This window comes from Artemia franciscana, chromosome 12, assembly GCF_032884065.1.
Source record: "Artemia franciscana chromosome 12, ASM3288406v1, whole genome shotgun sequence".
Classification (NCBI taxonomy): Eukaryota; Metazoa; Arthropoda; class Branchiopoda; order Anostraca; family Artemiidae; genus Artemia; species Artemia franciscana.
The window spans coordinates 18,982,218-18,996,937 of NC_088874.1; the positions used below are offsets into that span (position 1 = coordinate 18,982,218).

Here is a 14,720-nt window from a genome sequence, read left to right on the forward strand (position 1 = left end):
CAAGCCTCACCTCTTCACTTTCACTTATTCCCAGCCAACAAAAATCCAAATGGAACATGCTTGGATCTGATTCAACACAAATCTAGCTACCAACCTTATTTCTTACCTTAACCAATGGATTGTTATCTAATTTAAAGTATTTATCTTGTATACCATACTAAGGTAGGATCTTCGCTAAGGTTGTTCTACCGCCTGAATCATAAGCTTGTTCATAATCTAGAAAACTAAGGAATGAAGGGGTCTGATGATTGCATTTGACGATTAAGGGCCTTCTCAACTATTGGTCTAAGGGTGCCTAACTCTTTACACATTTCTTATCACGTAACATTATTATGATCTTCAGTAACGTATTTTTAACTTCACCATGTTTTAAAAACTCATTTACCACACTATCACTATCTGAGTCTATTTATTTTTATCCCTTTAGTGCTAGTTCTTAACAGACCTTCCACTTCTTTCATTTCCAAACTGTCATAATGTTTTTCTAAACTTCTTTATATCATGTCCTGGAATTTTACACGGTTAAGCACTTTCTCAAAATTATCTGTCCATCTCTCTTTAACTTTCCTTGACTAATTGAGACCCCTTACATATCTTTAACTGAGATAAGTGAAGATTGACTATTTCCTCTTGATTTTTTAACATAACCTTACAATATTTTATTATTATGCCATCTGGCTACATCTTTCAGACATTTGAAATTTTATCCATGGTCTACACTTCACATCTCCTTAATTCCCATATTAATGCCTATTATTCTCATATGGTCTGTCAGGTCTATCAAATAATTCTTGTAAAAACCCCTCCTCTTTTCTACCAAGCTTAATGTCATTATTTCTAGTTATCCTCCCCAAGACAGCGACTGCTATTTCACAAAATACTTTTCAAAATTATTCAGTTTATGTCTTATATTGTCGAATTTCACACTCTCTAGTTTAACATTCAACTGATCCTTGAACGTATCGCTCAAACTCTCGTCCTGGAATCTAACAGCGTCATGACTTCCCAGAAGATAGTTACCCTTCCTAAATTTCTGTTTTAGATTTAAACAAGACACAACAAGGTTGTGATCTTTACTTTTAACATCAATAGCAGTATCCCTTTATTCTCTGGTATCTTTCATCGATCCTGGCAGTCTTCCGTTTGCAATAAAATGACCAATATGGTTGCCCGTCTTACCGCCAGGTGAGTCTATAAGCGTTGCTATTTTCTTTTACTACAACAAATTAACTAATGCTAGGATGCTATCTATTTCTACTAAACTGAACATTGAAATCCCTTGATAAAAATACCTTATTTCTAAATGGTCTGCTGTCTATTTGTTCCTGAAGACGTAAGTGAAATTCATACCAGTCAATACTAACTCCATCGGTCGGTTTTACAGGGAAAAATGCTACTATGACGAATAAATTGTACTTTTTAGCTGTAAAATGAGCAACTGCTATTCTATTATTAATACCTTTCCAACCTAAGTAAGGCTTAAAACTTTCCAGATAAATCATAAGCCCTACTCCCTGCCTATGCACCCCATAATTTCAGCTTGAGTAAATATATTCTATATTACCTATTTTCATGTCTCCCAGCCCTTGGGTATGATTTTATTGAACTCCTAACACTTCCAGTCAAAATGTCAGTAAATATATATGCTTTGTAACTTTGTAATATTTTAAGTTATAATTTTCATATTAATTAAAATATTAAAACTTATATGGCCTCAAGAAAAGCAAAGAAACCCCCAGTGCATTTTAGGGACTTATATATCTTATTAAGTCTACACAGAGCGCATAAGCAGGCTTTAAACCAGACAACAAAGAAATCCTTGGAACCTCCTATTATATGGCAACTTTTGAACAACCCTGGGATCGTCTTGGGCATAATATGGTTTTTTACAAATGATGATGCTCTTCTATAAAAAAAATTCGACTTCCTGTACATGCATTTTCAAACGTAATACTTCCGACTCATTATGTATTAATGCCTACAAATATTATAATACAATGAGAAGGCAGCCCCCCAAAAAAAACTTGGCTAAGAAGAGGTTTTTCAGCCCAAAAAAGACCACTAACACAAATAAGACCCAAAAGAATTATCCCAACATCAGGATTAAGAGAAGTGTTTTGTTGTTTACTAGACTATAATTTCTTTGAGAGCATCATTCTTCAAAGGTCATTAAACTGTTCCGATTTGCAGCAATGGCTCGGGTTAAGGAAAACTATTAAAGGTCCACCCTGACACCACCATTAAGCCATGAAAGCAGGATTTCCCTTCGGTGATAGGAACCCAGGAAGGAGTTCGAGACAGATAAAACACCGAACCATCTTACAACCATTGAACCATTGAGCCATACAACCATTGAGTTTTGATTCAATTCAACATTTCCATAAGCAATCCCTCACAGTTTCACCTTAATATCCTTAACTTTGTAATTAGTGCATTTTGGCTATATCAATATCCTCCTTAATGTGTCATGAAAGTATTGACTAAAGAACCAAAGCCGTTCCTGAGATATTAGTGATATACCCTTTCGATAACCTGTAGACACATAGTGCGTTTTGATTTAGTTCAACATTCCCCTCTGCATTCCCTTAAAATTTCACCTTAATACCCTTAGCCTTAGTAATAACAGTATTAGTAGTACTAGTAGCAGCATTAAAGGTACTAGTAGTAGTATGCACATAGTTTCTTATGGTTAGTTCAACATCCCCCTGAACATGCTCTGAAAGTTTCAACTTAATACTCTAAGCCGTTCCTGGGATATGGCTGATTACGCTCTTCTGATAGCCTGCATGCACATAGTGTATTTTAATTTAGTTCAACACTCCCCTAAATATTTCATGTGAGTTTCACCTTAATACTATTGGCTTTAATAGTAGTCCTTGTAGTAGTATGCACATATTTACTTTTGGTCAGTTCGACATCCATTCCTGAGATATTGCTGATAAGCCCTTTGCTGATACATGCATGCACATGATGTGTTTTGATTTAGTTCAACATTCCCCTCTACAGTTCATCAAGACTTCCCCTTAATGTCTTTTTTGGAAACCTGTGATAAAAGAAGCCTCCTTGCCTAGTAACAGATCCTATAGGTAAAAAAGGGGCAGATTGTATAACTCACTGCCCTTATCCCAAGAACGGCGGTAAGTAATTTCATCCGTAGATGCCTTGTTATTGGATCTTTCACTTATGCAGAAAAAAAATAGTATCTCACAATTTATATCAGATCTCCTTGGGGGAAAGGCAGCAATAAAGGGGATGGGAGGAGGGCTGGTTGCCGTCCAATCTACTTCAAATCTTAAAAAGGGTACTTCAACTTTCAATTACCGCTCGAATGACCCACGATCAACGTTTTTAGGACAACTCTTCCTTTACGAAGTGGCTTGGTAAAAAATAAACAAAAAAAATGGAGGCTACTCTGCTCTTTACTTAACTAGTGCTATTGCGCTTTTCAATTGATTGAATGGTACCATGATACAACAAAAAAGCAAAACTCATTCAACTACATATTGGATATTTGTCAACAATGAAATTTTCCGTTTTTCTGATCAGCAAGTTATTTTTGTTTCTGTTTTTGCCAATCAAATGCATTCTTCTGAATAGAAATACGTGTGTAAACCAGTAGAAAAAATCAGAAAGTACATCTTTTCAAATAAGTCAGATTAAATAGAAACTTTAAGCCTCCAAATCTTATCACAAAGAGAAAATTATTTATTTCCAACCTTCAAGAGCAAAATCATTTTTCCTCTTAGTGTACGACCTTTCTTCGAAAGTCCATGAACCTCGTACTGAAATAGAAGTCAGAATCTAGAGTTTCGTAGCTAAACTATATCGTGTCACAAAGCTTAGAGAAAATTTGAGCTGATATAAGGAAAATTTTTCAGAACCATCTATTAGACACTATTTCAAATTTTCTTAGCATACAGGTATGATAATTACTTTTTCGTTGGCAAGCTTTGATTAAAACCTGTCTTTGCAGCAACGGATGTAGCCCAACCCCATGAAAAATAAGGCTTAGTGCTGTATTTCCGAAGCTTAAATATGTCATTAGCTTTTTTTTAATATGTTTCTATTATATATTATACAGTTGTTGTACTCTCCGAATCTTTGCAGATTTTACAGTTGTTGTACTCTCCGAATCTTTGCAGAAGAAATACCCACGGCCAAAAAATTACAACCCATAAGTAACCAGCACCTACATTTTTTTTCGTGTTATCCTTTTCTGTTTCTTATTACTTTTTTTTTTACTTAATTGTGAGCCAATTCTTATCTAACTATTTTTTGTCAATCGACAAATACTTCACATTTATTTATGCCATTTGTATTAATAATAAATAAAACAAACAATACCTGTATCAACTCTAATAAAATGGTTCAATGTCCCCTATTCTGTAACTGTTCCATGATCTTATCTTTGAAAAACGTCTGAAGTTTGAACGAAAATTCCATGTAATATCCAGATACGAGCCCCCCCCCCACACAAATAACGAAAGTCCGAATTATTGAAGAAAAGGCACAGCTCATAATTTTATGAGCCCATTATATCATTCTTGTGAATTAGCTAGTTTTCTTTTTACCTGTTTAGTCTTGTATATGATGACACAAAAAACAATTCCTGAAAGTTTTTAACCACATGAAACGATGATGAGGCACTCCCCCTCTTTTTTGCAATAAATTTGATCTGTAAATAGTTGGCAAGTTGCATAATTTACAACTCTTGCCCGAGTAGCTGTGGAGGTCACATTATCCCCGCATTCATATTTATCGGACCTTTCGGATAAATAAAAATTATCTGTTTTATCAGAAGAGACTTACTTTGTCATTAGTTAGTAATCAATGGTTGTTTCTAAGTTGATTAAGCTTTTTTCGACACTTTCATGTATATTCGACCGAAATATAAAAATTAATAAACATATTATGCTTCGTACATAAGCTTTTAATTTTCATTTTTATGACATTTGACCTCTTGTCTATGAGATAGCATAATAACTGCTATATTTGGAACTTTTAAGATTTTTTTTTTTGGGGAGGAGGGCTGCTGTGATTCGGTATCTTGGGGCAGGTGACACCAACAGTGTAGACTACAGCTTTTTTAAAACTAGTTTTTTTCATGTATGAAATCCAGTATGTGCGACTGTTTTTGTGTGCACGTCTTCATGCATACTGGAAAATAATCCGAACTAACAAAGCTACAAACATGAAAACTTGCAAGGAAAAAATCAGAGCCGCAAGAAGATACAAATTCTGCAAGAAAAGTAAAAGAAAACAAACTGTATAATACACATCAAAACTGCAAATCTCGCGTCACGATAACTAGCATGTGGACGCCCATGGCCCCAACATTACTCGAACAAAGGAAATGTGATGTCAGCACAACTTGCTCGAGGTAAAAACTTGCTTTGTAGCGAACGCTATGAAAATAAATAAAAAAAAATCATGGGAGGGCCAAAGATTCGTGTGAGTGATGGAAGGCTACAAATGTCGGCTAAACCGATTTTCTGCTAGCTCAAAATATGGAAGACTTGCATATCAGTCCAATTCGGTCATTTGGTACACTTGATTGAGGGTTAGACCAATAACGAATTACAACACAAATCATTTTTATACTACCTTATGGAGAAAATTCATAAGAATTTATATAATATAAGACAGGGTTAGATATCTGACAAGGAGGTAGCAGACCTAATCTCACCTGATCAATTTTGACACGAGATCAATCTGAGATGTTAAGTCTCAGAAAGAATAATAAAGACTGTTAGGCCGTCCAGTTACAATAGGGACAGGCTATAGTCAAGCGTTTGTGATAGGATCAAGGTCAAAGCGCAACTAAAATAGCTTCTAAGGAAAAAATCAAGAGATAGACCTAGAAGCAAAATAGGTATGATGATTTTTTACATGATTGTGGCAAAGGTTGTCAGGGGCCTTGGTCAGATGAAGAATTTTCTATTTGAAACCTTGATATCGGAATTCTGCTTCTCTTATGGCTTTCATCGAAATAATTCTGGAAAAGTAGATCTCGAGATCTCAACACTCAATTTTTGCTGTTGTAAACTTTTGTGAAATTTTTAATACATATAAAGCTTGAATTTATGGCTAGACTTCACCAAGTCCAACTACGATCCAGCCCATAGATAAATGGAGGGTGATTTTCTAGTCTTTTCATCAACACATTCACTAGAAGAGCCAAATTTGAAAGAAAAAAAGCTAATGGTACCTTTTGAGATTCTGATTTGACCTTTGAGGGGGTATATGTTTTTTTCAGAACATCTAACTTAGGGGATCGCCCGGTCTCATACTAACGAAGAGGAAAACAAGAACAAGTGTTCTAATCAAGCTTTTTGGGCATTCAGGTTCATTTCAACCTCAGCGAGGCCAAAGGAAGAGCGATCCCTAAATTCTTATCATCAGCACATCTTTCAAGGAAAGTTGTCGGATCTAAATCAAACTTATAAGAAGTAAAAATTCAATCATTAGTTATTCATAATCCAGATGCGAAGTACCGTAGGAAAGACAATTACCGAAAAAGCTATGCCAGGTTTCGACAAGATCAGGTAGGAACTAATAGATAATTACTATATTTCACCTTTTCGGGTCAAAATCCGATCTGACCTCTGTAGGGGAAGGATTCTTAAATTTTTGTCATTAGAACATCCTCAGGAAGAAGGTATCCGATCTTAACTAAGACTTGGTGACGAGTACAGATGAGTGCCTAAATTTTACCGTTTAAAATTCCACACCTGACCCGACTTGAATGGGGGAGGGGGACATGGCTGCTTGTCATCATGAATCTAACAGAATAAGTTGTCGGATTTCAATCAAATTCATGGGCGAACCCAGCGATAAATCTCAGGGGGAGATGGAACCCAGCGCGGAGGGATGGTAGTACAGATTAAAGAGAATAAACAATTTTTTAGAATATAAAGTTCATTCTTTATTGAGACAACACTGTAAATATGTAATTATGAAATAAAACAAAGCCACCTTTTTTTGTTGTGGGCTACTTTACACAAAACGTCTTCTACATCGACTGGAAGATCTCTGCGTATGGATAATAAGGCCAATCCATTAAGCCATTTCTGACCTAAGGCATTCCTGGCAAAGTTTTCACTCTTCTAAGGGTAGACAAAGAACGCTCGCATGTAGTTGTAGTGAAGGGAACCGTTGCACCAATCTTCAAAAATTTATGTAGTGGGAAAATATTCTTATCCTATTCTTTTCAGCACTTAAAGAAATATTTTGGTACCACATTTCCTGACTGTATCCACATTCTTCTCCACAAAGCTAACTCATATTGCAGGCTTCCCCTATAGCTGTCTGCATCAAGAGACCAAAAATCAGTCAGAGTATCCAATATATCCTTCGTTTTTTCTTCGTGGAGGGAGATACAGTGCTGAGGAAATAAATATTGCAAGGACTCCAGCAACTTTCTGTGAATCTCTGATGGAGCTGCTGCAGAAAGTAGTTCATAAATAAGATAAACACCAAAAGTCGGTGATACTTTTCAGGATCCTCTTGCTCTCTTCCATAATTATTCCTCTACGTCCGTTTTGGAACTCATCTGGGCACTCTAACTCTGACTTCAGCATCTTGATACAGCTCAGTCACTTTAGTAAAAAGTGGATGAATTATAGCTTCACTCCATTCTTTCATGTCTCTAACTTGGCTCTTAAGATTGTCAGCGCGTTTGAGAAAGTATACGAGATCTATAGTTTCTGATTGCAAATATGTTAGCAAATTTTGAGAGACTAAAATCTTTACTGACATAACCATAGCTGCAAGTAGCTTGCAACAAAACTGCATCTCTAAATAGCAGATAACAAACAATAAACTTTGCTTGAAGATTCAAAATCTGAATTAGGAAGTTCCTGAATTTTCCCCATAGCCTTACGATTAATAATGAACATCTCTTTACACAAAATGAATACTTTTAAGTGCTCCTGGCTGAAGGCCCAAGAAACAGAGATCAGCACCGCCGGTACGGACTGTAAAGTCTAATGCCGTATCCTTTACCCATCTAGTTTCGCAAAATTTGCTCAATCTTGTTCTTTTTGGCCCTGTGATGAGACTACTTTCTTGAGCAATTTGTGCAAAAATTGCAAAGCATTTAGGTGAAATTCTAAAGAAATTAATGACATCTCTAAAAGTTCTTGGACAATTTCTTGTAACAGGTATGTTGGACAAATAACATAGGACTAAGTTTAAGGAGTGACTTGCACAGTGAACAGAGACTGCATGGGGAAAACATTCACGGACTACAGCAGCACAAACTTGAAACTGGCCACTCATAGATGAAGCTCCATCATAATCTTGTCCCCTTATATATTTTAAATTGATTTCCATTTCACCTAAGGTTTGTATCAACCAACTAAGGACTGCTATCAACCAACGGTTTCTTTCTCAAAAACATGTAATTGTTCATTCCTGTTTTGACATGATGGACGATTAATTAACAAATAGGGGTGTAAAGTTCTATATAAACAGTGAAAAAGTACATGTGTGACTTAAAAGAAGTTCAATCCCAACTGTGTTTTCATAAAATAAATATTATTGTGCGAAGATCGTCACACTTTACTTACTTGTTGTGCACACACTACTGTATTATCAGTTGGATTACAACCCACAGTCAATTTGGTTGGTTTTTAGGAAAGTTTTGTTTTAAATTTTATTTTATAAAAATAACAAAACATTCATTTTTTATCATCATCACAATAAGATTTGTAGCACACATTATCCTTTCATATTAATCAAGATTTATAAAAATGTACAAATTTCCAGGATTTCGGAGGGGGGGTGTATCCCCGTTATCCCCCCTCTTGGGTTCGCTCCTGATCAAGTTCGTCGGTAAATAAAACTAGTGTCCTACATGTGGTATTTAAGGGTTCGGAATTGATAATGATATGCACTCGAACTATAGGTTAAGAGGACTGTGCTGTGTTTATAGAACGAACAATGATAGATCACCAAAAGTCGTGTTTTTGGCTCTCTATCAGGGACAAAACCAAAATCAGGTCATCAGTAAATGAGGGAGGAAGAGTTCACGACAAAGGATTTACAGGAAATTACAACTTTGCAGGAGGGAGTAAAGAGTGAAGCTTCGAGCAGCTTAGAGTGGAGGAGCGTGTCCAACTGTTTTGGCCTCAGGGGGCTTCGTGCAGCAATGAATTTTTAGTAGGTAGTAGTGGAGCTGATCCTACCTCTGACAGGGAGAGGGCATAGCTCCCTAAAACCAGGACGTCAACTAGAGTAATTTTCAGATTTTAACATTACGGTGGAACATAAGAGCTAATCTTCTGTTTCTTTTTAAGGTCAAAACGAATTTATGCGGACGGGGTTACTATGTCCTTTGGAGATCAGTACCTGATTTGACCTTTGAGGGAGAAGGAAGGGGTAAAAGTTTTTCCTTAGAGCTTCTTCCTTAAGGGATTGTCCGGTATCAACCAAACTAAGTGAGAAACAAGATCAAGCGTTCTAAATGAGCCTTTTGGGTATTCAGACTCGTTTCTAACTCAGAGAGGCAAAAGGAAGAGCGCTCCCTAAATTCCTTTCATAAGCATATTTACCCGGAAAAGGTCCCAGATCTCAACCAAACTACCAAAAAAGCTGTCAGATTTCAGCAAAGTGAGGTAGAAACTAATATCTAACTGCTAAGTTGTGCTTTTTCGGGTCCAATCCACATCTGAGCTCTGTAGGAGAAGGATCCCAATACTGTAACCAGGACGTCAATCAGAGGAGTTATCAGATTTCAACTTTACGCGGTGGAACCTAATAGCAAATATCCTGTTCCTTTTTCAGGTCAAAAATGGACCTCTGTATGCGGATGGGATACCGAAATTCTTCTTAAGGACATCTACTAGAAGACTAAGTTGGAACTCAAGAAAATTTGACGATAGATAATAGCTAGTGTCCTTGTTGGTCTTTCAGGATTCAGGACCATCTAACGTTTGTTGGAGAGACAGGTCCCTAAATTTAAATTATCAGCATACCTAACAAAAAGGAGTTGTCAGGTCTTGTCAGACGTACCATTGGATGCCATGGATATGCCTATTTGTGGTCCAGTACGAACTTGACCTCTGTAAGGGAAGAGCAATGAAAGTCCAGAAAATCTTCTCATCTGGACATCTACCATTCAAAGATGACAGATACCTACCCAATTTTAAAAGATTTATTGTCATTTGTCTAGTTGCAAGGTGGGCTAGTGGATTTAGACGAAACCTAGTCAACAGTCAATGGCGGTTTGGGGTGTTTGTGTCCGATCCAACCTCTATGAAAGAAGAATATATTGTTGTCATATGCGTTCATTAGAGTTCGACAGGACTGATAACAAAGAACATTTACTTCTAAAAGAGATCGCCATTTAAGCCTGTATGGTGTTTTTTTTTAGTTATTTTCTGTTTAAACTGTCTTCACATCCGTAGAGCGACCGTTTTATTGACGACCCATAACCACAGAAAATCGCAGAGGACCACCACAAATGTAATCAAAACAGGAACTCTATGGACAATCAGGTCTGTAAAAAGCAGTTTACAATACATCTATTTCAAACGCTCTTAGTTTTTAGGCAAGAAAAGGTAGTTACAAGTGTTATTGTGCAACTTTGAGCCATGAAACAACACCCAGTTGCCAAAACACCTTGGACTTCGGCATGGATATTTTAGCCATCAGAACACTTAAATCCAACACTTTACAACCGAGGACTACTTTTCAAATACTTTGTTTATTTTATAGTAAATTTTGCATCCAACAATAACTATATACAATTTTATAATACGTATATAAATAGTTAACAAGTCTGTACTTCTTATATAGATAAAAAAAGAGAAACAAAAATTGAGTAATACACTATGTGATTCTTGCCAAAAAATAACATATAATATGGAAGGGCAGAATGCGTAACATAAGAACTCCACAACCAATGATTAGACAAATTTCATGTTTATTACAAAATATACACTGCAAATATATAGTCAACTTCACACCTGTGTAGATTCTAGTAGTGAGTCGTTAATTTATACTTTGATACAGGCATTTTCAACTCCTTGAACACAATAGGGAAAGGGTACTAATATTAACATATATTTTTCATCTGTTTTGCCTAATTTTCATTTTAAACACACAATTTCTCACAACACTGTACTTAATGCCTAATCTATGCTTGAAAAATCCATACCATTATATATGAAGGTGTTCAGTCCCATTTTCAACCTTCAGACAAAAAGAATAAAAAAAGCTGGTGACACTTTGTAAGAATATATGATTTTCTTCTTCCAAGATTTAAACAAGAAAGCAATCTAATACAATTTTCAGCATATAGCCTACTAATGAGACTTTCTTGTGGTGAAAACAACATATAAAATTAAATCAGGTAGTCTTTGAGCTTGAGTTACTTATGAAGCATTTTTCATTTTTATCCCAACCACGTTCCGCCTCCTCTTATAAGCCAAATGCACCTCCTCTCTAAATGCCACAAATGCATTAAGACTAATTCTCATTTCTCGCCAAGTAAAATGAACACCTTTACACATGCAAGTACAGAATTACCAAACGTTGGGAGCTTAAGAAAAACTCATTTGCCATATCCTAAACAAACATTTTAGTTGATCATAGTGATTCGATTGTTCGAACTAAAATGTAGTATAACAGATGAACAAAATTACTTATACTCAGGCAAATAGAATAGATTTCGAAAAGAATTAAGGGAATGCAAGAAAATAAATAGCAGGAATTATTAAGCAAAATACACTAAAACAAATGGAAAAAACGAGTACATCTCGTTACAAAAAAAAAAAAAAAAAAAATTAAAAATCTAAAAAAAATCCAAAAATTTAAAACATGCTTTACAGCATAATGAAAAGAATAAAGCAAAACAAATCTCGGTTTTCATGATAATAACATTATTAATTTTTTGAAAGATAATAATAATAATAATCAGACAAGAGAGAGAGAGAGAGAGAGAGAGAGAGATGAGAGAGATGTGAGAGAGATGAGAGAGAGAGAGAGAGAGAGAGAGAGAGAGAGAGAGAGAGAGAGAGAGAGAGAGAGAGAGAGAGAGAGAGAGAGAGAGAGAGAGAGAGAAGACCTTGAGTCAGCAAAAAAGAAGCTATTTATATAAAAATAAAAAAAAAATCCGTCATAAGATTGTACTTTTCTTACCAAATGTCACTTCCGTAAAAAAACCTATAAACTATGAACTTCCCATGCGACGCCAAATTACTCCGAATAAAATTCTTCAGCACTTATTTTTGCCGAAAATGGCATAGACAATCAGATCAAATTTGAAAAGGCATGGTAAAGCTGCACTAACAATTGAATATGTACAGGTAAACAAGATCTTCGGTCTTTCCCACTTGCATCAACAGCTAACCACGAGAGAGCGTTATAACCCTCTAAAACAAAACGCAACACATCTGTTGTATATTTAGAGTCCAAGGGATGACATTTCCCATTTGGATTTGCACTTTGACTAATCGGATTGTCGTCCGAGTTTTGATGCACCGATGAGCTGTGAAGGTGCAACGAAGCTTTTAAAAATACAGGATTGTTTCCGTGAAGATGTGGACATGAAGACCAAAACCAGTCGGGCATCGTCCCTGTTCCCGCCGTAGAAACGTAATATCCAAGGGCCAGTGGCTGTTGAAGGACAAGCCCCACTTCCTCCATTTCTCCCATTGGCTAAAAAACGACATACAAATTCAAATTCGTTGTTCCATGAACAGTCTGTCATGACACTTAGTCAAGACGTTTATGACTATAAGCTTAAAAAAACCATAAAAAGAAACGTAAAAAAGGGTACAGTTGTACAAAATCAAGTAAATTTGTTATATTTTCAAATACCGTCATCCCAATACAGATTAAAGTCAATATCTTTCAGTAGATTCACAAGTCAAATTCGAATCTGTTTAATGAAATGTTAAAAAAAGAGGAATATTCATTCCCCACAAAAAAAATAATACAGTAACAAGTGAAACAGAAACTTGGCGATTTTCCCACATTAAGTCGACTTGTTGCTCCTCAATGCTTTCGTTATTTGTGTTTAACTAAACCTGTTACCAGAGAGTAACCATACTTGCCATTCAAACTCTGGGAGCTCTCTGCCAGGCAATCAATCAATCAATAAAAAAAAAAAAAAAAAAAAAAAAAAAAAAAAAAAAAAAAAAAAAAAAAAAAAAAAAAAAAATCCACAATCTAATAGATTACATATGCAATAAGCCGAAGCGAAGTTTTGAACTCCGCACCTCCTCTAAAACATGCATATCTTTAGACACAGCTAGAGACTGTATCCCAGATATCCAAAATATATTAATTAATACAAGGGAGGGTAAAAAACAGAAAACCTCTTGGGGTTTGATAGAAGCCATATCTAGAGGAGGGGTGTCGTTCCCGATGGACCATCTAAGACACGAGATCTTTCTATATATCAAGTTTTATTAAGATCCGGTCACCCCATTCGCAAGTTAAAAATACCTCATTTTTTCTAATTTTTCCGAATTAACTATACCTCCACTCCCACCCTCCCAGATGGTCGAACCGGGGACGCAACTATTTCTAATTTAATCTGGTCCGGTCCCTGATATGCCTGCCAGCTTTCATCGTCCTAGCTTATCTGGAAGTGCTTGAACTAGCAAACCGGGACAAACAGACATACAGACTGACGGAGAGAAATTGTGATCGCTAAATGGCACTTGGTAAAATACCAAGTGCCATAAAAAGATCAGGAAACCCGGCTTCATTCCGACCCTCGCAGTCAGAATACGGCAGGCTAGTATATATTTAATTTTTTAATTAGACATTAGCATACATCACGCTATTCTTTAGTTTTAAGTCAAGAAGTGTCAAACCAGCAATTTCAATTGAACTAAGAAATTCTGGCATGAATTAAATTCCTTCTTCCTGTTAATGCGTCACAAAATCATCCAATTTATAGGATTTGTTTTCTCATGGGACTAGTTGTGATTCTTACTATTGCTTCACTTCAAACCGTAGATTTCGTTTACGACTCGATGAGATCATCCTTGCCGCTTTTCTTCTAACAGTGGATTTCTTTGTCTATTATTTTCATTTGGCGTTCGTTGTGTTGTCGCATGTGCTCTAGCCGCAAATCTCGTTGTGCTTCATTTTTATTACCTCAGAAATTTTCTCATGGCTTTTGCTTTAACGGTTCGGATTCATTTCAAAATCATGCGTAATTCCGTATGACGTCATAGATACCAAAATAAACTTCTTTTCAAGCTTTCCCCAGTCGTTATTTTTTTTTGTTTTAGCTGTGTTCTTACATAATTCAGTAACAACCAGGCATTTCAAAGCCTATGCCCTCTGAAAACTAAACTACGCATTGGCATAATTATAGTTTTATTCTTTAGTTTCAAGTTACAGACAGCAATTTCAGCTCAGCAAGGAAAATTCTGGTTTGAATTCAATTCCTATTTCAAGTTTATCCTTTACAGACGCTAAAGTAACACGTTCCTTATTCTATAGTAATTTATGAAATACCTAAATTACGCAAAAGCACAATTCAGGTGTTATTTTGTCACATATTCATTTGCAATTAAATCTTTTTGCTGTTACTTGTTCCATGCTTTTTTTTTGTTAGCTGTTCAGAGATTTGTCATTTTGCGTAGTTTTGCACGTGTCATAGATGCTAAAACTCAACTCCTCCTTCCTGCTTATCCTTCACGGACTCGTACACGCTAAAGTAACACGTTCCGTCATTCCATTGTAATTTTGCTTCG

The 14,720-nt window shown here is 35.9% G+C and overlaps 1 protein-coding gene across 1 annotated transcript in view; it reads right to left on the reverse strand.

Annotated features, from left to right (window-relative positions):
- Positions 1 to 10,689: 10,689 nt before the first annotated feature.
- LOC136033803 (mediator of RNA polymerase II transcription subunit 13-like) overlaps positions 10,690 to 14,720 on the reverse strand; it is a 79,307-nt gene continuing 75,276 nt past the window's right edge. Inside the window, exon 24 of the mRNA XM_065714717.1 lies at positions 10,690 to 12,663. Coding sequence (XP_065570789.1) covers positions 12,256 to 12,663 — 408 coding nt within the window. The 3' untranslated portion in view covers positions 10,690 to 12,255. The remainder of the gene's footprint in view (positions 12,664 to 14,720) is intronic.